This window comes from Empidonax traillii, unplaced genomic scaffold (assembly GCF_003031625.1).
Source record: "Empidonax traillii isolate 1590-97213 ecotype Southwest subspecies unplaced genomic scaffold, ASM303162v1 scaffold714:size326938, whole genome shotgun sequence".
Classification (NCBI taxonomy): Eukaryota; Metazoa; Chordata; class Aves; order Passeriformes; family Tyrannidae; genus Empidonax; species Empidonax traillii.
This window is the reverse complement of record NW_020955907.1, coordinates 294,472-321,449: the sequence shown is the minus strand read 5'-3', so window position 1 is coordinate 321,449 and position 26,978 is coordinate 294,472. Positions and strand designations below refer to the sequence as shown.

At 37.4% G+C, this 26,978-nt stretch overlaps 2 protein-coding genes across 4 annotated transcripts in view; one reads left to right on the top strand and one right to left on the bottom strand.

Annotated features, from left to right (window-relative positions):
- Nucleotides 1–26,291, top strand: MTREX (Mtr4 exosome RNA helicase). The gene is made up of 13 exons (XM_027900163.1): nucleotides 1–123; nucleotides 11,225–11,375; nucleotides 12,910–13,082; nucleotides 13,362–13,430; nucleotides 15,970–16,098; nucleotides 17,072–17,182; nucleotides 17,498–17,686; nucleotides 18,809–18,972; nucleotides 20,154–20,259; nucleotides 21,379–21,435; nucleotides 21,913–22,079; nucleotides 25,581–25,681; nucleotides 26,042–26,291. The coding sequence occupies exons 1-13, from the start codon at nucleotides 22–24 to the stop codon at nucleotides 26,092–26,094; spliced, it is 1,572 nt and encodes a 523-aa protein (XP_027755964.1). The 5' UTR covers nucleotides 1–21; the 3' UTR covers nucleotides 26,095–26,291.
- PLPP1 (phospholipid phosphatase 1) overlaps nucleotides 26,165–26,978 on the bottom strand; it is a 56,086-nt gene continuing 55,272 nt past the window's right edge. For all 3 annotated transcript variants that reach the window (XR_003573073.1, XM_027900164.1, XM_027900165.1), the window contains one exon: nucleotides 26,165–26,620. Coding sequence is in view for 2 of the 3 variants with exons in the window: in XM_027900164.1 (XP_027755965.1) it covers nucleotides 26,495–26,620 (126 nt within the window). In the remaining variant the exon portion in view is untranslated. The remainder of the gene's footprint in view (nucleotides 26,621–26,978) is intronic.

Here is a 26,978-nt window from a genome sequence, read left to right as displayed (position 1 = left end):
TCCTCTGGTGAATACATTCAAATGTCAGGTCGTGCAGGTCGCCGAGGTATGGATGACAGAGGAATAGTAATTCTTATGGTGGATGAAAAAATGAGTCCAACAATTGGCAAGCAGCTTTTGAAGGTAGGAGAGAGATTATTTTGTTTCTGTTACCCCTATAGGGCCATGCTAATTTAAGTGTTGTAACATGCAAAATTATACATCTAAAACAAAAAGTATGTAGATCGTGCAGGTAGAAGATGACAACTCCTAAAAGGAGCTTTCCATGAATTCTCATTAGAGAAAGAGTTTCTCTTGTGAAACAAAATTAGAAGATTAGTATTATCCTTCTTTGTATAAAAGTAATATCATCCTTCTTTGTATAAAAGGTCTAGTGGGCAGGAGAAGTAGAACTACATCCTCTTTTCTAGTGATAGCACTACTGAAGTATTCTGTTTCTTGCTGACTGCAGTCAGTTCAAGGGTTTTGCTGAACTAGGAAACGTTTGCTGAGATTTCACAAGAATTATTAAATTCTTGCTTCTCTGATAAAATAAAATTTGTTGGTGGACACAGCTAGTGTTGTTAAAAGTCAGAATTTTCATGAATGTTACATTATGGCTAACTAACCAGTAAAGTAAGAAAATCAGAAAATTAAAAAAATCACTAAAATAAGAAATTTCAGAAATACTCATTTGTCTATGGTAGCATTAGGTTTTGAATTAATTTCATAATCTTGTCTTGGTTTGTGTTTTCTCGGTGGAGTGAACATTTTTATTTCTGCTTGTGCACACTTAATGCACGTGTACATCTCTGAGATGTATGAAGACTAAGTTTTATATCTGGATTTTTATGAGTTTGTAAGACTATTGAAGAAAATATGTTATTTTGTGTCCTTTTTTTTTAAAAGGCTTTATACTTTAATACTTCTGCAGCTGAAAAACTAAAGAGCAGGAGATACAAAGTGAGAGAAACAAAAGAGAATCCTTATAAAAAGTATTAATTTTGTGTATTTGTAATCTGTAGTTTATAAAAAATGTCCCCAGAAAAGTTGATTTATATGAAATAATTACAACATTAAGAAAAACAATAAGAAAAAATGGTATTTTAGTTATTTATTTTCATACTTCGAGATTATAAGCTCAACCATTCAGAAGGTGTGGTTTTTTAAAGTTTGAAAATTCAGTAGTTTGAGAACTATTGAACTCGATCTGCATGAATTAAGACAGAAAAGGAAGTAGTAGATCACACTTTTTTGATACTACTTCTGGGGTATTTTGTCTAGATTTTAAGGAAATAATAAAGAATATTCCCCTTGTTGAAACTACAAGCCCTTTGATTTTTTCCCCCTTTTGAATTATAAGGAAACAAAAGGGAAAAATAATGGCAACTTTTTTGCTTTCTATGATATGTCTTGCTTCTTCTCTACTGATCTAAATGAATTAATGTATTTCATTAGTTTTTCATACTACTTCATTTATGAGCAAAGACTGAATTTAAGATTTTTCTGAAAAAAGATCAGAAGGAGCTAAAATGAAGGTATTGATGTTTGTGTAGCTTGGGTAACTATTCAGCCAATTTCTGTGAAGGCAGTAAAAGTTAATCTTTTATTAAATGAGCAGTAAAGCATGAAAAAACCTCTCCTTGTTTTCCTTCATAAATATGAAGCATCTAGAAGAAATTTCATGTCAAAAAAGACTAAGAAAATCTATACAGACTAATTTTTTCTGTATCTACAATTTGTGGTTATCATTAAGAATTACTCAGTTAGGTTTTAATGACCTTGATGGTGTTTATCTGTCTTAAGATCATGATCATGTCTTGTGGAAGTATTTTGCTTTGCTCAAGGATAAACTAAAGATTTATAGGAAAAGCTCCAGAAGAAATAAATTAGCCATATTGAGAATGATAGAACATTTACATACAACATTTTTGTCATAGCTCTTCAACCCTAATGTGTTGTACGAGCCAAATTATTTCCTGAAGACCAGAGAAAAAAATACAAGAATCATGTTGTCAGCTGCCTCACACTGCGATCGGTGAAGTGAGAGCTTTTGAGTGTGTTGGTACCAGCAGTGCTGCTCCAGCTGTGCTCTCTGGCTGTGGCACTGTCCATTGCGACATTGTGTACAGTACTTCTAGCTTAAATTCAGCCCTCCATTCTTAGACGGAGTTCTTACAAGGGATATTTGTAAATATTTCTTCAACTCAGTCATGTATGTTAATCTTCTGCAGTGTAACTAGGTTTTTTGTTTATCCTTAGCATTTATTTGACCACTTAATATTTTGTAAACTAGTGACTTGCTGAAATCTGTAAACCTAAATGCTTACAATACTGTTGGAGAAACTTTCTGAAGATTGTAAATTGTAATTTGACATTTGCATAATACTAAGAAATATTTTGGTGGAATTTTTTTTTTCCTTTCTTTAGATGTTTATATTGTGTTAGTTTAAGTAGGAAGTTTAGGTAGGAAATAGAGCTGCTAGATTGCCTTTGAAACCAGAGCAGCATCTCTCTAGCTGGAATTTGGGTTACATGTTACAAGGATTTATCTATCCCTCCAGCGAGAGTTGAGTTAGTTACTTGACGGTGCTAATCTGTTCTGTCTCAAAAGACCAAAAATCTTAAGCTAATTGTGTTACGGAAATGAATGATTTTATGCTGAAAGAAAAAGTGCAATACCAGTAGGTTTTTGAGCTTTGAATTTGAGTCTGTCAGTGCTTTGCATGTACTTACTCCATCACAGGATAAGGTAGATGGACTGAAAAAATGGAAAGAAAACATAGAATCGTAGAATCCTTTAAGATCTTTAAGATCATCAAGTCCAACCATCCACCCAGCACTACCACTGTAACCCTTAAACCACATCAGCCGGTGCCAGATCCAGACAAGTCTTTAACACCTCCATGGATGGTGACTCTACACTTCCCTGATAACCTATTCCAATGCCTGACCACCCTAACAGGGAAAAATTTTTTTCTAGTATCTAATCTGAATCTCCCCTGTCTCATCTTAAGGCCATTTTCTCTTGTCCTCTCATTGTAGGCCTGATAGACCAGACCAGCCCCCACCTCACCACCACCTTGTTTCAGGTAGTCTTAGAGACTGATGAGGTCCCCTCGAGCCTCCTCTTCTCTACATTAAACAAACTCAGCTCCCTCAGCTGTTCCTTATAAGACATGTTCTCTAGATGCTACACGAGCCTTGTTGCCCTTCTCTGGACAGGCTCCAGCACCTCAAAGCCCTTTTTAATGTGAGTGGCCCAGAACTGAATGCAGCACTTGAGGTGCGGCCTCATCAGTGCTGAGTAAAGGAATACGAGACTGCCCTAGTCCTGATGGCTGTATTCAGGAGTACATTCATCTAGAGAGATAAGATACACATTATTACGCTTGCTTGTCATTTGCAGGTGGAATATGACGTGCCCTTGATGCCAAACTGTAGAAGATACTTGATTAGGTAGATCTAGCTCCTTGGCTGGGCCTTCGTTTTATAGATCTGGTTGCACCGTGCTTTTTTGTTGTATATGCTGCTATTAGAAATCTGGCTGGTCTGTTTGGTTTTTATTTTTACTCTTGTTTTATTTTACCAGGCAATGAGCAGGATAGGAATTCAGGCAGTTCAGTAGTTGTCTTTTTAACTTTCTACCTGTTTGCACAGCTACTCCATATAACCATTGTGCAGTTGTTGGCAAGTTTCTTAATTTTTAAAGGGGAAATCATCATTTGCTTATAATTGAGAGATGCATCAAGATGTTTTGTGTTTTAGTCATCTACTATGTATTCCATATGGCTGTTCCTTTCAGACTCTCAAGAATAAGAAAAATTCTATTTAGTATGAAAAGCAGTGTTTACATAAAGGTCAATTTATGGTGATCAGCAATAGATGTAAGATTGGAAATGCTGAGGAGATGATGACAATCTTCAGATTCTAGCAGAGGAAGTGTCTGGAACAGGAGCTACCCAATAAGATTGCTGGAAGTTAGTATTCTTGCATAAGCACAGCTTATTACTTCACTTTTATGATAAAGACTCCACAGAATCTTTAGTACTGCTGGTTGTCCACCCCTTTTAAAACTGTACTGTGTGGAGATTTTCTGCTTACTTTTCCCTAATTCTTTAAAGATGTCCCTAGAGAAGCAAACTAGTATTTCAGTTCATTTCCCATAACTTGTGAGTGAGTAGTAAGTAACAGCTTTCCATTTGATCTTGTTCTTTGTGACTATGCACAAGACAGCCAGTGAAGGCTTCTACAGAGACTGTCCTGTCTGCCATCAGCATTCAGTCCCTCTGCAAACATCAGTGTAATGTGCCATCTTAATTACACTGTTGTGCTTTAGTGTGATTTAGAACTTACTCCAATAGAAAAAAAAATGAAAAGCCTCCGGATTTGATAAATCTACCAAATCCTACTCTGGGGAGAGAAACGGACTTCAGCTGGAGGTTGGCACTAATATACTTTTTGGAAAAAACATTGAAAAATTTAAGGTAATAGATTGTCACTGATGGTTTGAGAACAGTAAACTGTTCTTCTAAAGTTGTGACATAGATGAGAATCATAATGAAACAAATATTTTGGATACTTTATAAAAAGAATTTATTTAGATAAAAACAATTTTAATGTTAAATATTTGATTTTATTGTAAACTGCCAAACTTTTCTTGTTCTTGTGAAGCTTGCACTGCAGAAATTTTCCAGGCTTTGGTTCAGAAAGGTACTTGACTTTTAACCTTTACTTAAAATCTGCTTAAAGTCAGCAAGATTTTGGCATGAAATCATGGAGATAAGGGAAATGGGTACTCAAATGCTTTTGTGAACTGGGTCACAGTTTTTTGTAGATAATTATGCAAGCCAGCAGATAGAAAAGAACAGCAAATAGCTGTTCTTGCTGATGTTTGCAACCAAAATTTGGGAAGATGGGATGCATCAAGCAGTGCGAAAATGGTTTGTCGCTCTTGAACTTCACCTCAGGATTTTCAAAAGCTTGTAGGACTAAGCTAACTGGTATTATTTAATAATTTTTGTTGCTGCTTGTTAATACTGCAAGTTACTTCAGATTTTATTAGTTCAGTCTGTGGAAATTAGTTTTTCTCCAATTAACAGATTTTTGGGAAATTTACTTTGGTAAACTCTTCACTACAAATGTGGATGCATTTTGGTTGACTAAGCTAGATTTCTTTTTCTTTACCTTCTTATTCTTAAAAAAGTTAAGTTTGAGATTAACAGAAGACAAAGATACTTTTTAAAATTTATTCTTATATTAACCTTTTATAGAAGTATATAGTCTTTTCTCGGACACACTTTTCCTCTAAGTTAAAACGTGAAATTGTCACATCACTGATACCTGTAGTGGCAAATCTGTTAAGGATCTCAGCTAGCTTCTGCTTGCAGAGGCACCATTTGCTTTTTCCAAGAACAAGAAGAACAGAACTTGAAATTATCAGCCTGAAGTAAAACTAAGGATGATTACAATGATAGGACCTACTCTGTTAGAGAGGGTAAATGACTGAAAAGTTCTGTCATTCAGAACTAACCTCAGATGCTGGTAGTTGCATGTGAGAGAAACAATTTTTCTAAGTCTCTTGTTAAAACTGGAGCATTTGTAGAACCCCAGCCTGAGGTATTTTTGCCAGCAAAGCCTGCTGAAGCAGCCTTTTGCCACCCCTAATGCCTTCCGTTTGCATTAGTGGAACTGCTGGAGCAAAGCAGTGAACCTGATTGGTAAAAAAGTTGTGCTTAAAATAGCTGATTACCGTTGTCTCTTAAAAATAACCTCACAGAAGGGTTTTTTATTGGTTTTTCAGTCATGCTAATGCAGCTTAAGGTAATCATACTATCATAACTACACAGGATTTTTTTATATTTCTGAGGGAGCACCAATTATTCCTGTCATTATTGTATCACTAATATATAGAAAATAGCGTGTTAATTCACAAGAGGTATTTCGGTGTCTTAGAGGTGTGTCAAGCAGTCACTTGCATTTTTTATTTAATGAGGTTTTTAATAGAAATTCATAAGGAAGACTGTTAGATTTAAGTGTACTTGTCTCCCATTATGAGGGAAAAATGCGTTCTGTTCTTTGCTCTTTTTGTAAAGTGTTTTATTGTTCACTTTCTGGAAACTCACTGGTTCAGTTTATTTCTGGAAATACTGATAAGTAAGTGAAACTGTTACTGGACCAGAATGGTGTAAAATATGTCCTGCATTTTATCTGATTTTGTCAATATGAAAGATACTTTTCTTGCTTTACAAGGTTCTTCTTTCCTCTTTTTTAGCTTATAAGGTCTCTATGAGTTAGTTTCAGATAGTATTTGCCATCTGATGTTCCCGTGACAGGGTGGAGAGCAAGAAAGTTATGTTGAAAATTTGTTCCTTTCTCTTCATGGGAACAATATTGAAAATGTAAATATTTTTCTCCCACTGTAAGAGAGAACAGAGGGAGTAACCCTTACCAAATGCACGTCTTGCTCAACACTACATGCCATAATGCAGCAATGATAGCTCCCTGGTTAGACAAGGCTTCCAAGTCTTGATAGCAATGAAAAAAAAAAATACTGTGAATATTAATTCCGGACACTAATCTTCCTTCTCCCAATCTTTATATCTTTCTAATTTATGTGGACAAGAAATGGTAGTAGATGCTGAATGCCCAGCTGGATAGGCTGCATTAAGAAGAGTGTCCACTCTGAAATTGTTGGCAGTTAAACAGGGAACACTGTATAGGAGCTGTAGTTTTCAGATTTTTAATTCTTGACTTCTAATTTTTTAAGTTCTTTACTGTATTGCTTCTGTAGTGAATTGATTATGGTCGTGTTCTCAATTTTTAACGTTATCAGCTTAATCCAGTCATTCTTTTGCAACCCAAATCTTGGAAACCTCAAAAGGGTGCTCCCGATAAGTTGGCTTACAATTTCTCAGGAGGTGAAGTGGTTGCCAGCACACAAAGTAGGTCACTGATTTCTTAAAACGTTTAGTTAATATATGCAGGTTGTTCTCATGTGTCCAGGCAGTTCTTATCCAGAGGGATAGAAAAGCTTGAAGAATTATTCTGGTTTTTAAAAAATATTCATGAAAAAATCTGTTTTGACTGTCTTGTTGAAGATTTGGGGTGGGAGGGACTGGCCTCTTTGAAGAGATGAGGAGGATTACTTTGCAGAAAGGAGACTGGAGAACTGGGACAGTAATTCTCCAACAGCAAAAAAGTCATGGACACAGTGGGTGTTTAAAATTGAATTCTCGATGCCTGTTCAAGGTAGTCTTTCTCAACAACTTTTTTTTGCACCTCTGATCATTTAGGCCTTTCCCTGATCTTCTACATGAGTGGCTGGTATTCCTTCCTTTCTCTGATAGGAAGCTTTTTCTGTGGAGACAGAGGCAAGGCTTCCTCAGAGACTGAGAGATACTGAGGCAGATGATGGTGTACCCTGGCTTGTTGAAGACAAAGTTGATGTGTTGTGATGGGAGGATCTATGGCAGAGGGTAAACTAAGTGCTTCGCAGTATTTTTATTAAAGAAAGAAAAGTAATTGGTCTGGGATCAGAAGTAATCTGATGGCACAGGAGTTGATCAGAGAAAGGGATTGCAAGAGGAGCAAACCATCATGGAGAAAATGTAAATTAAAACTAATTCGAATCTTATTGTATCTTGGCAACAAGCAAAATCCAGCATAGTTGAACTCATGACAGCGTGTAGGCTCTTTGGGAGCAAGTTTGGAAGGAAAGGCCCGCCTTTTTCCATTTTCTTGTCAGTACTGTATCCCGTCTTCCTTCCCCTCCTGTTCTTTGCTTCCCTCCACAATACGTATCTGACAAATGTCTTTAGGTAAGCACTAATTGACTCATTAATCGTGGCAGTTTTTATTATTTGCTATGAAAAGCTGATGGTCTGCTCATGTTTTGAGTGTATTTAATATAAAGGACAACTGTATTTTGCTATAAGGTTTCCTAATGCAGGTGCAAAATATGTGTCTTGCTGCTGGGTAAATGAAGGAAGGGCATCCCAGTGCTTGCTCTTTCTTAGATGTGAGTCTGTTGATAGCCTGGGGTAGCCAGTGTAGACTAATGCACCCTGAAGAATTCACTAGCTGTGCTTACAGTGTAATACAGTAAAGCTAGTATAATTTCATTTAATTTGAACAAGTAACAGTTCCAGTTTTCAGAAAAAATAAGCTTCTCGGAACTCTTGATTTCAAATGTATTGCTTAGAGAATTCTCAGAAAACAGGAATTTCTGAAACTTGGACAAAGATATGTTTATGACATGAAGGAACAGGAAAAATGCACCATTTGTGCCAAAACAGGATTTGTGTTTTAACTGCTTTGTCTTAATAGAATGATCTTATTTTCAAATTGTAAAATGCTGATCATGTGTTTAAAATAAAAACTACCACATCAGCAACTGGCTCAAATACCGCCTTTCAAGTAAGTCTGCTTTATGTAATCCCTGAAATAACTGGGTTTTTTAGTTTTTAAATCACTCCTGCTTCACAGTTGAACTCTGCTAATTTTAAAAAAGCCTTTAAAGTAAATCTGCAGGAATTGTTTGGTCTTTCTTGACATGTTCTGTGCATTTATTATATCATAGTTGTATGAAATTCTCTGTTTTCTCACTTTTTAGTCACATTTAAGTGAGGGTGTGACAGTGAGGGTGTCTGTTTTTTCACATAGTTTATAACCTTGCGAGCACACAGCAAAGTTTTGCCTTCAAGATGCGTAACAGTCAAGAATGGAAAGAGGGGTTATTTCACAGTGTGATTGGAGCAGTCACACAGCAGCATTTTGCCAGATCTCCAGAGCCTGTATCCAGCTGGAGACTATATTCCAGCTTCTTTAGTTGATGCCTGGTTACAGCAGTGAACATAACAGTAGGAAACAACCTGACCCACTGTTAGCTGACACTGGCATAGTTGCTGTGCTGTTCTTTAGTAAAATGCCATTCTTTAAATGGCATTTTTTCTTACAGAGAAGCAAGCTTTTTAGGGAGTGATAATTTTTCTTTCCTAGAATAAATGATATATTTAGAAAAATAGACAGGAGCTTGGGTACATAATCCTTTCATTGGGTCTAAAGAAGAAGCTGTGTTATATTTGGTTGGCATTAGCAAAAGGAGTTCTGTCATCTTTATTTGATGTATCAGATCAGAAGCATCTCTAGAAACTTGAGCTTTCCTCTGAACACTGCAGCTCAGCTGTTGATGTTTTGATTAGTGACACATTTCTGTTAGTAGAAATCCATTTGTGTAATTTCAGAACTGACTTATTTTACACATTTCATGATCTAATTTAAGAGGTATTTCTGCTCTGAGATGCATCACTTGAGGTGAAAATGTATTTTTGTATTTATGATTCACTCACAGATTTAAGCTAGAATGACTGAATGAGTATGTGGCTGGGGAAAGCAAAACATAGAATCATAGAATCAGATGAGTTGGAAAAGATCATCAGGTCCAACCTTGATCCAACACTGATTACTAGGTCGTGGCACTAAATGCCACATCCAGTCTCATCTTAAAAACCTCCAGGGACGGTGAATCCACCACTTCCCTGTGCAGGCATTCCAATGTCTCATTCCTTTCTCTGTAAAACATTTCTTCCTAATGTCCAACCTAAACCTCCCCTGGCACAGCTTAAAACTTGCCCTCTTGTTCTACTGCTGATTGCCTGGGAGAAGAGACTAACCCCCACCTGGCTACAACCTCCTCTCAGGGAGTTATAGAGAGTGATGAGGTCTCCCCTGAGCCTCCTCTTCTCCAGGCTAAACAACCCCAGCTCCCTCAGCGTCTCCTCATAGGACTTGTGTTCAAGTCCCTTCACCAGCCTCATTGCTCTTCTCTGGACCTGCTCCAGCACCTCAATGAGGGGCCCAGAACTGGACACAGCACTCCAGGTGTGGCCTCACTTCCCTGGTCTTGCTGGCCACACTGTTCCTGATCCAGCCCAGGATGCCATTGACCTTCTTGGCCACCTGGGCACACTGCTGGCTCATGTTCAGCCTCCTGTCGATCAGCACCCCCAGGTCCCTTTCTGCCTGGCTGCTCTCCAGCCACTCTGTGCCCAGCCTGTAGCGCTGCAGGGGGTTGTTGTGGCCAAAGTGCAGGACCCGGCACTTGACCTTGTTGAACTTAATCCCATTGGAATCAGACCATCTCTCCAGCCTATCCAGGTCCCTCTGTAGAGCCCTCCTGCCTTCCAGCTGATCAACACTTGCCCCCAGCTTGGTGTCATCTGCAAATTTGCTGATGGTACCCCTTATCCAGATCATCCGTAAAGATATTAAACAGGACTGGTCCCAGCACTGATCCCTGGGGAACACCACTGGTGACCGGCTGCCAACTGGATGCAGCCCCGTTCACCAGCACTCTCTGGGCCCGGCCCTCCAGCCAGTTCCTAACCCAGCACAGAGTGTCCCTGTCCAAGCCATGGGCTGCCAGCTTTTCCAGGAAAATTTAAACATTTATAAACTCATCATCAGCTGGCTTTTTTAATAGCTCATGCTTACCCTTTGCTTGGAGAGGCTATAGTTCTGAGGTCTCCTAGATCTGCCTTGGACACTGTTTAACTGTGTGTTGGGTGTTCTTTGATAGCTGATTGTTTTAATGCATATCAGTTAAATATCAGTTTTAATGCAAATCAGTTTGCTCTTTTATGGTAACAAGGTTATCCTCTTGGGGAACACCATAGTAAAACTGTGGCAAATCAGGCCAAAGGTGCATTTACTTAGTCTAGTACCCCTTTTTGACAGAGAACAGTAGTGGAAGTTCTTAAAAAATAGGAGTGGGTAGAGAAGGTAGAGATGTGATATTTCCCAACAATGCTTACACAGCATCCTTTCTTCTTAGGTTATTAAAAATACCTATACCTACCACATTGTAAAAAAATTGAACTTCACGGAATCCCAGAATGGCTGAGGTTGAAAGGGACCTCTAGAGGTCATCTTGTCCAAGCTGTCAAGTTAAGTTTAAAAAGTTAAGTTACTGTTATTTAGTTTAGTAACTATTATGTAAATATTAAGTAACTAATTTAATATTGTAGATATTATAAGTATCTATACAGTATAAATAGTATTACATGTTCAGCATAATAAAATTGCTTAGAATTTGATGAGATATAATCTAAATTCAAGAAAAGTTGTACAATTCATCAAAGCAACTCATATAAAACACAAATACATCATAATGTATTTAATAGGTTCTTCTATGCTGCAATGAATATACTGTTTTAAATGGACAATATTCTTGTATCTTTTTCAGGGTTCAGCTGATCCCTTAAACAGTGCATTCCACCTGACATACAACATGGTATTGAACTTGCTTCGAGTAGAGGAAATTAACCCTGAATACATGTTAGAAAAATCCTTCTATCAATTCCAACATTACAGAACTATTCCAGAAATAGTAGAAAGTAAGTATTGCTGCATATTGTTCTCACATGAGGTCTGAAAGATGGTGCACTGTGAGGTTGGGTGGTTACACTTCAGCAGGCTTATAGGAGTTTATACCTGTGCAGGAGTTTATACCTTTTGTCTTCCTTGCCAACAGTTGCCACTGCATCATTTATTGCTGTGTTACAGTTTCAGTAAGAGTTATTTCTTCTTGTTCTTAGGACCTATATTGATATGCACTGTCAGTTTATGAAGAGAGTCAGACAAGAATGGTAGTCACATTGCTAAACTGTTGGGCTGGAAGAAGGAAAAACAACTTAAAAATTTCTATGGCTTGTTTGAGATGCAGAGAAGAAAAATCTTTTACCTTTTAATATCTCATTATAGTCTGTAAAAAGAATTTAAGCGCACTGCATTTGGAGTAGTGTAAGAAAGAAATGTTTGATTACAATACAAAGCTCGGAGAGGACTGAGACATTATTTGCACTGCACTGAGTAACATTTTGAGTCATGATCTTTAAATAGTGGGTTTTCATGAGCCAGAGTCAGTTTCCAGAGATCTCAGCCAGTGTTTGAGAGCAAGGCCTCTTTCAAAACTTAAGCCAGAAGAATCTTAGGAACATGACAGGTGACTATGATTAATAAGCAGTCCATCAGTTTATTTCTTAATTGAATATTAAGAGAGAAAGTTTGTAGTCGCATGTCGCTTTGACAGACATGCTTAGGGAGGCTTTCAATAACCTTTACAGAGTTTCTGTTAGTTTATGGGTGCAATAGTAGTTAAATATAGTATTTATTTCTTTGGAACCTTCCTGTTCTGGTTGACATGCCGAGATCTCCAGTCTGTCATTCCAGCATTGCTGTTTAAATAGAAAAATAGAGCTGAAGAACATTTTTCATAGTTTTTGGAGAGTTTCAGTTTAGGCACCATATATTAGAATTTTGTAACCGCTTCAGCTGCAGTTAAAAACACAAAGGAGAGAATTGGCCTTTTAGATCATGGAGGAAAGTATGCCATGAGTATGGATGAATGGCTTGTTTCTTTAAAAAGTTGGCAGCTAAAAATAGGGAGCACTTCCCTGAGCTGTCTCTCAATTCCAAAAGAAGTGGAATTTCTGGGCCGTTTCAGAGTATTCAAATAACACACAAGAGAATGAGCTGGTAGAGAGAAAAAAGAGACCTTTATAAAATCTGTCCTTAGTTTATGTTTACTAGTGGTATTACCAGTGTGAGAGGATGAATCATGTTGCTTAGTTTTAGTGGGACTTCTGTGCAAAGCTGAATCAGTTATTCCTGGACAATTTGGTGTCTATCCTTCTCCAATTTCTCAAGCTTGTTTACTTAAAAAATATAATGCTGATATTTAATTTTTTATAAATAAATTTAGTGGTCCATTGTATAGATTTCTAGCTTTCCAGAGAATGGATTATTGTGAACAGAAAATGAGTACCAAAAATGGTCACAAAATATTAGTCATGTAGAGCTGAAAGTGAAACATTGATTTCTAAATTTGCAAAGTTAATAATTTCCATGAGATTTTACTTTTCATTATAGGGGTCAATAATTTGGAAGCACAGTACAACAAAATTGTAATTCCCAATGAAGAAAATGTGGTGATATACTACAGAATCCGACAGCAGCTTGCAAAACTGGGTAAAGATATTGAAGAGTATATTCATAAACCAAAGTACTGCTTGCCCTTTCTACAGCCAGGAAGACTGGTAAAGGTAATTTGATTTTTTTTTTTTCCCCCTTACATTTCAAAACTTTACGTATCTGTGAAATCTGCAGGGTTCATTTTTGTCTGCCAGTTTACTATCTTGAAAAATTACATACATCACACTAAGCACCAGTTTTGACTTGTTGTGTTTCTTTGCTAAACATTCAGTAATGCATTAAAACAAATATTCTTTTCATAATGATTGCTGTTGTAAATATCAGAAATACAAAGTTATGCTTGTTGGGATGTGATTATACATGATTATAACATCTTGTAATATTTCCAGGTGAAGAATGAAGGTGATGACTATGGATGGGGAGTGGTTGTTAACTTCTCTAAGAAGTCAAATGTGAAGGTAAAATACACATTCTCTCCATTAGCAAAATATATATGTTACTGCTTTTTCTGAGATCTGTTTTCTTTATATATAGTTTTCAAAGACAAAAAAATTTCCTTTCACTCCAGAATTTACAAAAAGCTTTGGCTTTCCTGAAGTGAAAGGGCAAATAAAAAATGCTATAGAAAATGGGATGAAATGCACGTCCTGTGTTCACTTTTTAAGTTTTGACGTATTTGTGGAGGAAATGCTTGCTTGTGCGTAGCACTGCAGGCATTTCAAACCAGGTTGTTTCTGAGACATCTCCTACGCTACCTAACCTGCTCACGAGAAATGTTCTTGGAGTGAGGCTTGAGAATATAGGGATACTGACATTTGGCTCTGTGTAGAAGGTTGTCTTAAACTGGGGAACTGTGTCTTGAGTTAGTGCATGAGACATGGGATTGCTTGTCCTCTGACATTGCTGTAGAGTTGAAAGTTGAGAAATTAAAATACAAAGAGAGCAAAACAATAGAAATGGATGTGGGGAAATTTGGAAGACAATACAGAGGGCAGTGATGCAATAGAAGCCAGAATTGGTTTTACTTTCAAAAATGCATTTTATAGTTGGTGTCTGCATAACCCCTGATGATGTTTTGGTCTCCCTTTTAGAAATGTTTTGACAGGCTACTCTGCTCCTTGAATTAACACCTAAGTTTAAAGCATATTTTTCTGTGGTAGCATTTTTGCTATAATTTTAGCAGGAGAGCAATGGCATTAATTACTAGGTCTAAATGAGAAGTTGCCTTTGTTATGTTCTGGTGGCTCCTGTTGTGGCACCTTTTGGAGCTTCTCTAATATGTTCATTAAAGAGGAAATGAGAAAAATGTGTGCATGCAGAACCTGTTAAAAGAGATTTTTGTTTCAGTTTTCTATATTCCTTTTGAAAGCCACATTTTTTTTTCTTTTTTCAGGTTAAAAAACTGAACTGTTACTGCTGTTGTTTAAACCTTTGCTTCTAGATTGCTTTTTTTCATAGAGCCACATGAGTAGTAAACCAGATTTCCCCCTAACCCCAACTCCCTATGTAAAATTGACAACTTCTGTGTCACTGGAGGCGTTTCTTCAATCTGTGTCATATTTTATCCACAGATATATATTTGCCTTCCCTATCTGGCTTGTCTCACTGTTGTACAAACTTCTGGTTTGAACACTAGCTTTGAAAGTATGGTCTGTTTTGCAAGAGATGGCTCTGGCTCCAGCAGCACTTTTTTCATTAAGTCATTCTAGCAGCTGGGTTGAATTTTTCCTTCTGAGTATGTGGAAAGAATGACAGCAGGTGCTGGAAGTTAAGGAACAGACCTAAAGTTATGTAACTTTTAAAATCAGTATGAAAGTACTTGTTGTCACGAGCAGAGGCAAAGCAAATTACTTGAAGAAGCTGTTATTTACCCATTTCAATGGTCTATTCAGTGCATTTTCATCCTTAGTACTGGAAAGGTATCACTATTATGCAGTGTCTTTAAACCTTCATCCACTTGTAAGCTTTGGATTTGCTTTTAGAAATTATGTTGAATTCAGTCTATATTACTAGTTTTTCTTCAGTTGTGAATTTTTCTGCACTGTGTCATAGTTCTGAATTAAGTCCTTTCTTTTAGTGAGGAATGTATGAATTAATATTGGCACTTATATTATGTCTGTATTTCACTAAGTAATACTTTCTGTTCATTGCACTGTGAAAGCATGAGTCATGTCAGTTATGTTTATTGTTAGTTATATGTAGATGCTTTCCCATCATAATTTTGCACTTCAGTATTCCACAAAATTATCAGTGCAAATAGCAGTCTATCTGGAATTACAGTAGACAGAATAAGTTTTTTTTTTCAAGCAGAGGTGCTTGCTATATATTGTACATTATAGTAGGCAGCAAAGTAACAGTTTACTTTGGAATTCATAAAAAAACACAGATATTTTCTAGACATCAAATTTTGGTCTTTAAACAGTTATCGATACTAAAATTTGAGATGCTGAAATTCTGTCTTCCCTTTCAGATTATTATAATCCTTGTGTATTTATAATGCTTACTACATAAATGTATTTTTAGTGCTGTACCATGGTCATTGAATTTTCAGTGAGTCTAATGTTACTAATCTGGGATTCTGAATTTTTTTACCTGTGCTGTAATTGGGTTTTTTTATTATTTTTTAATGCAAAGTTGAGTACTGCTAGCATGATGCAAATAAGCAAAAATGTTTCAAAACATGTTGGCTTCCTCTGAAAGAGCTACACCTAGAAGAAAAGGCAGAAACACCTAAAGCTGCAAGACTTAAGGCTACACTGGTAGGGGAGGATGGAGAGGGGTAATTTTTCAAGTGCGTTTTTCAGTGGGAGGGATCTTTCAATCAATACCACTTCAATAGTTTTTAGAATGTACTGCAACACTGAGCTAGTACTATGTAAAGAAACGTAGCTCATTTCATACTGTTCATGTTGAACAAATAATTTATTTGCCTTTCATTCTCTCTGGTATTTGAAAATAACTGTTGTAGGCCTGATTTCTTTTCTGTATCCTCAACAGCCAAATTCTGGTGAATTGGACCCGTTGTATGTAGTTGAAGTGCTCCTACACTGCAGCAAAGACAGTTTGAAAAATTCTGCTACTGAGGCTGCAAAGCCAGCCAGACCTGATGAGAAAGGAGAGATGCAGGTTGGTTACACATGTTTATTCTCAATAGTTCCTTACAAAATTTCTCAAGTATTCTATTTCCAAAGCATTTGCAGACTGTGATAAAAAAAGGGTTGATGCATTAAGGAAGAGAAAGGAGTGTACACCTAACTCTGCCTTCTTAATAAATGGATAAATTTTCATCAGTGCTGTTTGACAGATGCTTTTTTTTATCAGTATCTTGTCCCTGGGAACAGAATTCCTTTTTTATTTCTTAGAATCATAGAACATTAGGGTTGGAAAAGAGCTCCAAGATGGTGAAGACCAACTTTTGACCAAACACTACCTTGTCAACTAGACCATAAGCACTAAATGCCACATCCAGTCATTTCTTGAACACTTCCAGGGAGGGTGACTCCACCACTTCCCTGGGCAGCTTTGCAAGACTCTCTCATTCTAAAATTAAGTTGAAATATTTATTGAAAGCATTTGCATTATTTAAAATGTTCAGTCTGACTGTATCAAGACGAACAGTTACAATTCTCAGATCAGAGACAATTGTTTAATTTGTCCACATTATTTTTCTCAGAAAGTACATTTAACCTTGAGATACAGTATTGATTCTTTGGAGTGTTATCATGGTTTTCATACTTAGGAATATGTATTTTCTGGTTTGATGTCCTCTGTTAGCATTCTTAGTTAAGTATATGACAATAATTTGTCTGGTTTGACTCATAAAAGGTATTCCAGCAGCTAAGACACAAGGTAATAGAAAAGCTGTTGTTTTCATGGTCAATCTCTCTCTAGATTTAAGTGCATTCAGAATTTTTGAGTTTGGACAAACTTACTTTTCTTCTTTACAAATGCTTTATCTCATTCCTGCTTCTGTATATTCCTTTACCCACTGCGATCTCCTTGTATACTCCATTTTCCTTTGAAAAAGTTTTGCTACAGACCAGTAATAAGAAGTATGTTTTTTTTACTAATTTGTCAGTTACTACATTGTCTTTGATAGGTTGTTCCTGTTCTGGTGCATCTTATCTCAGCTATCAGCAGTGTCCGACTCTACATTCCGAAAGACCTGAGGCCTATCGATAACAGGCAAAGCGTGTTAAAGTCTATACAGGTAAGCTCCACTGGGCTTTGTAAGCATTCTGCTCCGATTAGTGATGTACTCGTGGACTCAAGACAGTTTATTCTAAAGAAATTTGTATAAAGCTTCTGTCAAATCTTCAGCCTTATTTTTTAAAGGGATTGGAAGCCACAGTGTATGTCAATTGTTTCTCCTTGTTGAGACATTTTAAACTGATTTTGAAAACTGCTGAAACATCACATAACAAACAATACAGCCTTCTATGTCCCTATAATTACAGCAGCTAATTTGTAAAATATGTTACTGTTACTAATCTTACAAGAAAAAAAACTTCTTTCCTCCTTTTAGGAAGTACAGAAGCGATTTCCCGATGGAGTACCATTACTAGACCCTATTGATGATATGGGCATCAAAGACCAAGGGTTGAAAAAAGTAATCCAAAAAGTAGAGGCGTTTGAGCATAGGATGTATTCACATCCTCTTCACAATGATCCCAACTTGGAAACCGTATACAAACTTTGCGAAAAAAAAGCACAGGTAAAGAGACAAACCAAAACAGTGTATCTTCTTGCTTGCTTTGCTTTTTATTTGCAAAGCCCAAATAACCCTTTTTTTAAAAATGAATAAGCCCAAATAAACCCTTTTGAATACAGTAGAATACAGTAAAATTATTGAATCTCAGTAACAAACTCACTGAGTTGGTGGTGTGTCCCTGATGGATACAGATGGGAAGTATATCTGGGAAGAAAACTCTGAAGAAGTCATTGGGAATTAGAGTGGTCCCCCCTCTAGTGGGGACCACTAAAGTCTCTTTCACTGAATAGGCATAGAGTACAATACGGTGTAGGAGAAGTCTTTATAGATAATTTTTGATACATAGGTAATTTTAACTTAAAATCTGTAATATACTTATGCAAAGGTAGGTTGAATTGATGGAGCTTATTAGCTGGGGGAGTGTACCACAGAAATCATTGTGCTGCCCCTTCCTGATCTGACTCCCGTCCTGGAAGCAATGCACTTATTTATTTTGTATAGAGTTGTACCCTCCTAGACTGAAACTGGTTGTGCACAAAACCAGTTTCTGTGCTGCTCCAAAAAACAGGTTCTTCAGGGGCTGCTTCACAGGAGTGAGGTAGTTCTGGTATGGGCAACACAAAGTTACATGTGGTAAGACCTGATGAACTGAGCAGCCTTCTGCAAAGGTTGTCTGCTCTGAGAATATGGACAGTGACTGTGATGAACTGTCAAACACTGGAGAAGCTCAAATAGCAGAAAATAATGCCTTTGAGTTCCATTTCATTGAATAGTTGGTTAGCTGAGACTTAGTTCAGATCTCAGAAGATGAGTACTCATTTCTAAACAAAAGATTGCTTCCATGCAGTCTTTTGGTTTGGACTTCATTGGGTTGTTTCCCACACTGGGTAAAGAGCTTGACTTCTCAAACTTGCCAGAGTTTCCTATGGATAAATGGACCTGATTTTTTTAGATGATGATGATTATTATTATTATTTAATTTCTTCTAAACCTTCTTCTTAGGAGAGTTAGGCAAGTCATTGTCAACTAATATGTTCATATATGATTGTTCTGACACCTTGTCTTTAAAACAGTTGCATCTGTTAAACCAGCACCGTGTAATTCCTGTCCTTCTGCCCCCCCCAGATTGCAATGGATATTAAAGTGGCAAAGCGAGAACTGAAGAAAGCCAGAACTGTCCTACAAATGGATGAACTCAAATGCCGCAAGCGTGTTTTGAGAAGACTGGGGTTTGCCACGTCTTCAGACGTTATTGAGATGAAAGGACGGGTTGCTTGTGAAATCAGCAGGTAAGTGGTTTCTGCGCAAAGTATTTATTGTCAGAAATACACACTTCACTGTCCTTGCTGAAGTTAGTACCTTATGTTTATAGTTGGAAGTTCTGAGACCATTATAAGAAAGATTCTTCAGAGACAATGTGATTTGTGTAATAAAGGGAATATACTGATTCAGGCAGTTAAAGGTAGCAACTCAAGGACAAAAAAAAAAAGGCAGATTTTAAAATTAAAACATAGATGCGAAAATGCCAAAACAGGGGCTATTTTTGAACCTGGCTTAGGCAACAGCCTGTGTTTTCTTTTAATGTTGTACTTACATGCGAGGATGGTCTTGATGTCTGTGGTTGAAGCGGAACCAGGACTGTTGGTACAGAGTCACTCACATACAAGAGCATAACAATGATTGTCAGCAATTATCAAGTTGCTGACAGGTTTGGAATATAGCTTAATTGTTTCCATAGGGCTGATGAAACAATTCTGTGAGATGGTGCATTGTACTCTAATATATTTAGCAGGCACATATATATTGAAAGATAGGGAAACTCATGAATTGGACTTTAATATTTTATAGTGTAATTTAGATTTCTGTAGAATTACATATTTTTAAAAGTCACAGTGACTGCTGTACTCCTTATCTTACAGGTGAGTTCGAAAGATGCTACCTATATTTGTTTGATATCTAATAACTTTTTCCCTTGCAAAATTGGAAAACAAGTGAGGAAGCTGAATCAGAATTTTTTCAAATTCCTGCCTGCCTGAAACTGTCTGATGAGTTACTCAAGTCTTTATAAAAATCTGCTTTGTTTCCCCCCCATCTTGTGCATTTGTCTGATAATCTCTAAAAACAAAGGTTTCGTCTTGCCAACAATTCAAGGTTTTATCCAAATAAGTATGTTTGGATTTTGTATCCACATCGCACACTTCCTTTTATGATTCATAATTAAGTCTTTATTCTTCAAGGAGAGGAAGTTTGTTTCTTTTTTCAATAGCATGGAAATATCCAGTTGAATCTTTTATGAGCAACAGGAGTAAAAGTTTTAGTCCTTTTCTTAAGTTGCCAAACTCTGTAGTTCTTTTCCATCTTTTGATAACCTGTCTGAAAAAAAACTGACTAAAGCAACTGTTAATACTAACTTACATGAACTGTCAGTAGAGATAAGTCTTTCCCCTAAACTTCCTTGTCTTTATTTTAGTGCTGATGAACTACTCCTGACAGAAATGATGTTCAATGGTCTCTTCAATGACTTGTCTGCAGAACAGGCAACTGCACTACTCAGCTGTTTCGTATTTCAAGAGAATGTGAGTTACTTCTTCAGGTTCAAGAATTCTAGACATTCCTGTGTTCCAACAGTATTGTTAATAATTCAGTTCCAGAAATCGGTCCTAAAAATTTGAGCCATTGCAAATTTTTTGTCCCTTCCTAAGGTGTTTGATGTCAACTCCCATTAAACTTAACAAAAACATTGCAGTCCTTCTCGTGAATGAAGCAGCATGAATAGATTCTCAGCATACTTGCTGATATTTATGTATGTATACATAAATATGCCTCCATATAATTTAAAAGGTAGAAATGCTTATTTCAGAAAGAAGCACGCTGGTGTTAGGCAGTCTTTAATTCTGAGACATGTCTATGTTTTGTTATTTGGACAGAACCCTTGACTTATTGATGGAAATGGCAGTACCACATGGAACTGATACTGGAAAAAGCTGCTAAAAACAGATCATATGTTCTTAAAAGCAAAAACATGGGCATTTGATACCAGATGTCATTGTTTTCCCACCTACAAGCTGTATAGGTTAGCATCATCAGGGAAATATAGTAACTTCCATGTGAAACGTTTTTGCAAATAGTTAGCAAGATGTATCACTCATGTTGATTCTAAATATAGAAGAAAGAGTAGCAGATACTAACGATTAAATTTGTTAGTAGAAGGGGCACCAAGGTTAGCCACTGTTAATTAGAATATTGTTTCACTCAACAATAGTACTTGAGCTTAAACAGCAAGGGCATAAAAATGTTGCTTTATTTTCAACAGCCTTGTTTTCATACCTTGCCACTTATGTTTAAGTTATTAAAAGCATTTGCATTGTTAAAAGAAAAGCTTTAATAGTCAAAAGCAGTAAATGGCAGTTCATTTGGCAGTCCAAAATGATGGTAGAGGGAATTTTAGAAGTATCCATGGAGTAGGTGCTTTTTTTCATAGTGGTGGCATAGTGTACAGAAATATTTAGTTTTCCGCTTTAGTTTGAGAAACAAGTATTTGGGGAATTCAGTAATTTTAGTGTCTCATAACACTTTTGAGAAGTTTTTGGAATAATTTAGGGTGGCAGTATCAACCCCCAAATTTCTGGTTTTTGCATTTGGTGTAGAGCGAATGTACGGGAGCACATGAGCCTATTTAACGTTTTCTTTTTCAGTCCAGTGAAATGCCCAAGTTGACAGAGCAGTTGGCAGGACCACTTCGGCAAATGCAGGTAATTAGAAATCTGTCTGTGCTCAGGGTTAACATGAGCAAAATTTGAATAATGTATAATAAGTGCACGGTAAAGACCTGACCTTGGATCATCAGTGAATTTGGCTGGCACTGCATGTGATTTTGCAGTGTGTAATAGTGGATTATCACAGAATCATACAATCAGATGGGTTGGAAAGGACCTCTGAGATAATCAAGTCCAGCCCTTGATCCACTACTACCACAGTTATATTGTTTGCAAGAAATTTGTGCTAATTTAGAACATGCCTTTAAAACTTTTATAAGCTTGCTTACTGCACTGTAAATTGTTAGTGCAGGCAGGCTTAATGTAAATGGTGGTTTAGTTTCTGATTCTGAGTAATTTCACACTAGAAAGGAAACCTCATCCTGTATGCAGTACCTAATAATGGACAAGTCTTCTCTCAGTTAAACACTCTGTTTAAAGTGTATTATAAATTTAAAATACTTTATTTTAAAGGAGTGTGCAAAAAGGATCGCCAAGGTGTCAGCAGAAGCAAAACTGGAAATCGATGAAGAAAATTACTTAAATTCTTTCAGACCCAACCTAATGGATGTTGTGCACACATGGGCAAATGGAGCTAACTTTGCTCACATCTGCAAAATGACTGATGTCTTTGAAGGTAGGTTAATCACTTGTTCTTTAGAAGGTGTGAGATGGTAATTCCAAAATATAGAATGGTAATTCTGAAAACCCTTATAATGAACTCAGATACCATGCAGGTATCTGCATGGCTAAAATGAAGGGGAAAAAGAATTATTGACTTTATATATTAATTTCTAGTTACACTGTTGATAATTTAGAATCTTAGAAGATTTTTTAAAGGGTATCTCTATTTTAAAAACTTTCTGTAAAACTCAGAAATTCTAAGCGTTAAGACAAAAGTTAATGTTTACTTCTTCTAGTTAAAGGGAAAAATACCATGGTCCAAATGCTTGTCATGAAGAAGTACATCTCTTGTGCTTGCCCTCATTACGGTTATGTGTTTTATTTACCTGGTAACCAGCTGACAGTTCCTCCTGCTGGCTTAATCATGACAGAAGGAAAAAGTGATAATCGGGTCTTTGTTTTAGATGGTTAATCACAGCAGTGCAATGCAGATAGTTGTAAAGCCCAGATATAAACTCTCATATGGGTTAATTTGGTTCCTAAAACTGGAGTACAAATAATTGCCCCTTGAGGAAAAAGACTTTGTTTTCATTTTTTTATAAGTATGATGACTTAAAGTCCAGATACTTTGTAAAATGACAAACCACATCCCTGAAGGTCAAACCACAATGAAAAAAATAATTTCATCTTCTAACAGCTGTGTTGGAAGTTGTGAAGAACAGTAGGATGTCTTACAAGTCTGTGCAATGACTGATATTTGAAAATTCTTTTGATTTTTGAAGTTGTTACTGTCACTGCTGCCCTGCCTCTCTCAAATGCTGCTTTCTTGTTTGCAAATGGGAGCCTTTAAAACAAGGGAATTCATGCACATAATTCATGCATGTAATCCAGTGCACAGACCAAGGAACTTTCTAAAGTATGTTGCTTGGGAGCAACAGGAGTCCTGACAGTCTTTGATTCAGCAGATTCCTCCTATTGCAATGAGTATCTGAGCCTTCCATCTGCAGCAGATGCACCCTGAGTAGGTGGAACACAAAAGTAGCAGTAGCTGCCCTATGTTTTTACATTGACACTTGACTGTTCAGAGTACATTGGGCAGTAACATTTCCCATTTACCATATATGTACTAAGACTGGTTGGTCAGCTTTGTCCTAGTCCATAGTGCCAGCTCCCTCAAAATTAGACCTTACTGGCCCTGTTTTGAAGAGGTCAGCTCTTTTGGCAAGGGTTGATGCGTGATTTTCCCCTTAATTTTCAATAGGCTGGCTTTCTGTGCATTGTCCAAAAAGAAGGAAAGCACTTCAGGCATCCACTTCTGGTTATGCTTTCTTTAAATGCAGTATGGTATTCCTAAATTCCAGGGTAGTTTGCCCTGGTTAGCCAAGTGATGACAGTGATTTCCAAATCAGAATACAAAAGAAGCCCAAGCGCTCCAAGAGCAAGTGTGCTTGCCACACACGGGAGCAGTGTTGGCTTACTAATGAAAATGCATTGTCATTAAGCTGAAATGTGTGTTGGGAATAAATAAAAAAGAGAGACGCTTTTTAAAGCTGTCAGGAAGAATGCAAAACTGGGATAAGTATCCCATCAGTTAACTGCAGATCAGCTGCTTCATTTTGTGGAAATATGTAGGTTTTTTTTCTTTCATAAAAAAAGTATGTCTGCAACAACCCCAGCTACGCTGCCTCTAGACAAGTACTCCCTGGGATGGCAGTTGGGGTCAGCCTGTAAATGGAGATGAGCAGGATCTTTGACAGCTGAGCCAGGGCCTGCCACAGTGCAGCATGGCCATGCTCGGGGAGCTGTCCATGGGTCACTTGTGTTGGCTTGTGCTTTGGGAGAGTTAGTTTTTTCATCTCATGTCACTGCAGTAGGTTTTACAGATTGCTGCCCTTACACCAACTGTTCTTACCACAAGAACTGATACGACCTACTAAGGCCATATAAATGTTTTTTAGAAGAGAAGTGTTACTTTACTTTTCATGATTTCTCTCTGTTCCAGGAGCTTTGTAGAATGTTCTCTTCCTATGGACAGTTTTTCTTCAGATATTATGCCTTGTCTAGAGGTAGTATTTCACTGAACCATAGAAAGATCATATAGTCCAAACCCCCTTCACTGAGCATCTTCCACTAGATCTAGTTGCTCAGAGCCCCATCCAACCTGATCTTAAATGTTTCCAGGGATAGGACATCCACCTGCTCTTTGTGCAACCTGTGTTTGTGTTCCACGGAACAAAAATTTTTTCCATGCATGTAGTCTGAATCAACTCTCAGTTTAAAACCATTACCTCTTGCCCTGTCACTGAAGACTTTACTAAAAAGTCAGTCCCTGTCTTTCTTACCAGTCCTTTGAAGTACTGAAAGGCCCACAGTAAGGTCTTCCCAGAGCCTTCTCTTCTCAAGGCTAAACAACCACAACTCTCTGAGCCTGTCCTCAGAGGAGAGAGGCTCCATCTCTGATCATTTCTGTGGCCTCCTCTGACCTGTTGAACAGGTCAAGCTCCTTCCTGGACTGAGGATCCCAGAGCTGGATGCTGCACTCCAGGTGGAGTCTCACCAGAGTAGAGGGGCAGAATCACCTCCCACGCCCTGCTGCCCACACTGCTGATGCAGCCCAGGATACAATTGGCTTTCTGGGCTGCCAGTGTACATTGCCAGAGTCAGTGTACCTGACTCTTATCCACCAGCACCCCCAAATCCTTCTTGGCAGGGCTGCTTCTCAGTCCAGTCATCCCCTGTTTATGACAGTTATCTTGCCTACAGTAATTTTGACTGTAGATATAAGATGCTGCTGAAGGACCAAACAGGATACTGTTTGCTTGTGGCCAGAAGAGCACAAGCATTTAAGGTCTTTGTGAAACTCATAGCAGTGACTTAGGCTGAGCTGCAAGGAAAGTTCCAAGAGGAGATGGATGCTTTAAAAAAAAAATGACATTGGGAGTTAGATTGCAGTGTAGGAGCTGTGTCAAGACAGAGCTTTATTATATTACTGTAATCATGCAATTGAGTGGTAGAGTGGTCCATGGACTCTTGAGTGGCACAGCAGTAGTAAGTTACACTTTTACATTCTCTCAACTAAGGAACTAAGAGTTATCAAAAACAAAACAAACCAACCAACCAAACAAAACCAAATCAACAATAGATCAGTGGTGGTTCTTGAAGCAGCAAACTTTTGAATCCCCTAATCACTCATGGTTGTTGAGGGAAGTTTTAGGAAGTACTTGAAAGAAAAATCCACTAGGAATAACTTAACAGCCCATAAAGTCCTATGACTCGGTAGAGACTGTGAGGCATTTCCTTGAAGCTGTGTCCAAATACTTGTCCCTCTGCTATCTTCAGAGACAAATTTACTGTGCAAACAGAAACCAAGTTTAAAGACATATGGCTGTTCTTACTCCTGGCTTCTAGATAAATTGAACAGGGTTGAAGAATGAACTATTACTTTTGTCCTGAATTACTCAGTGACATGATGTGGCACAAAGTGATACAAGGTTTTCCCTCGCTCTTTATGCAGGAAGCATAATTCGTTGTATGAGGCGGCTGGAAGAACTGCTTCGGCAGATGTGCCAGGCTGCAAAAGCCATTGGGAACACAGAACTGGAAAACAAGTTTGCAGAGGGTATGTATTTCGCTTTCACAGTCTACAAAGTAATTCTAGAAAGCACATAAAAGAAAAGTGCCAGAGCGGGGTGGACTGCACAGTAGTGATGGCTAGAAGTGAATGAATTGGTAATGTAAACTTCTGATGTTGACTTCAGGATATATAGGATCACTGCTCTTTGTTATCTTTCCAGATAACATCTGTGCTACAAAGTTTGACTTGAAGAGGTACATAATGACAGTTAAACTAAGTTTGTGACTGAAAATGAATGTAGGAGGATGTCCCTTTAATACTTGTAACATGCTTGTAACTGTATGAAAATAGTGATTGTGTCAGTTAAGACTCATGGATATTAATACCCTTTTCCTTTTTTAATAGGGATTACGAAAATCAAAAGAGATATTGTGTTTGCTGCAAGCCTTTACCTGTAAAAGATGTCTTCCAGAAACAGTACTATATTCACATATAGGATGGAACAAGTTCATCAGCATCACATGTGACTTCCGTGTCAAGTAATTTCTTTTAATGGTGTGTACTTAGACCACAGTTGTTTCAACAAGGCATATACAAACAGCAGTGTATGTAATATAACTTGTTACTGTTTTTCAATAAAAATTTACAATTGGAATAGCTTTTTTCTTTTAAGCAAGAGCTGTAACCAACAGAAATTTAAAGTTTAGATATACAATAACTGTGGCAGATGTTACTATATACAGGTAAAGTGAGCATCCAAGAGCAGCAGCAGTCCCTTAAAGGCATTTACTTATATTACATAGTTAAACTTGTGAAGTTGTTTTCTTTCAGAGCAAGACAGGTGATGTGGATCATTCTTCATGGTTGATGATTGCTGCCAAAGTGATTTCCATTTGTTGGGGTCTCATGTAGGGTTGTATGGGAATCTTCTTTTGGTTGAAATGTACATCCTCGCACTTTGAAGAAGTCAGACACATACATAACCTAAAGGAACAAATTAGTGTTACGTCCCTGCAGTTGTAAGTCTTTGAAACAACAGTTTTTGCAGAAGGTAAATTCCATGATCAAGACTAGTAAAACCTTTATCAGTGCAAAACATTAGAAAATGGCTTAGGAAGTCTTGTGTGAAATTCTGACATCTGTTCTTTAAATAGTTTTTTATCCTTCCATTTCACACCCCCCCCCCCCACTGACCACTTAGCAGTTGGTTAGCACAGGCCTTGAATTTGGCTTAAACCATGAGTGCCTTATAGGCACTGCTTCATTACAGCAGTCATACTTTGAACAGCTATAAATGAGGGAGCAAAGTGTGCCCACATTCCAAGTACAGGTAAATCTTCTG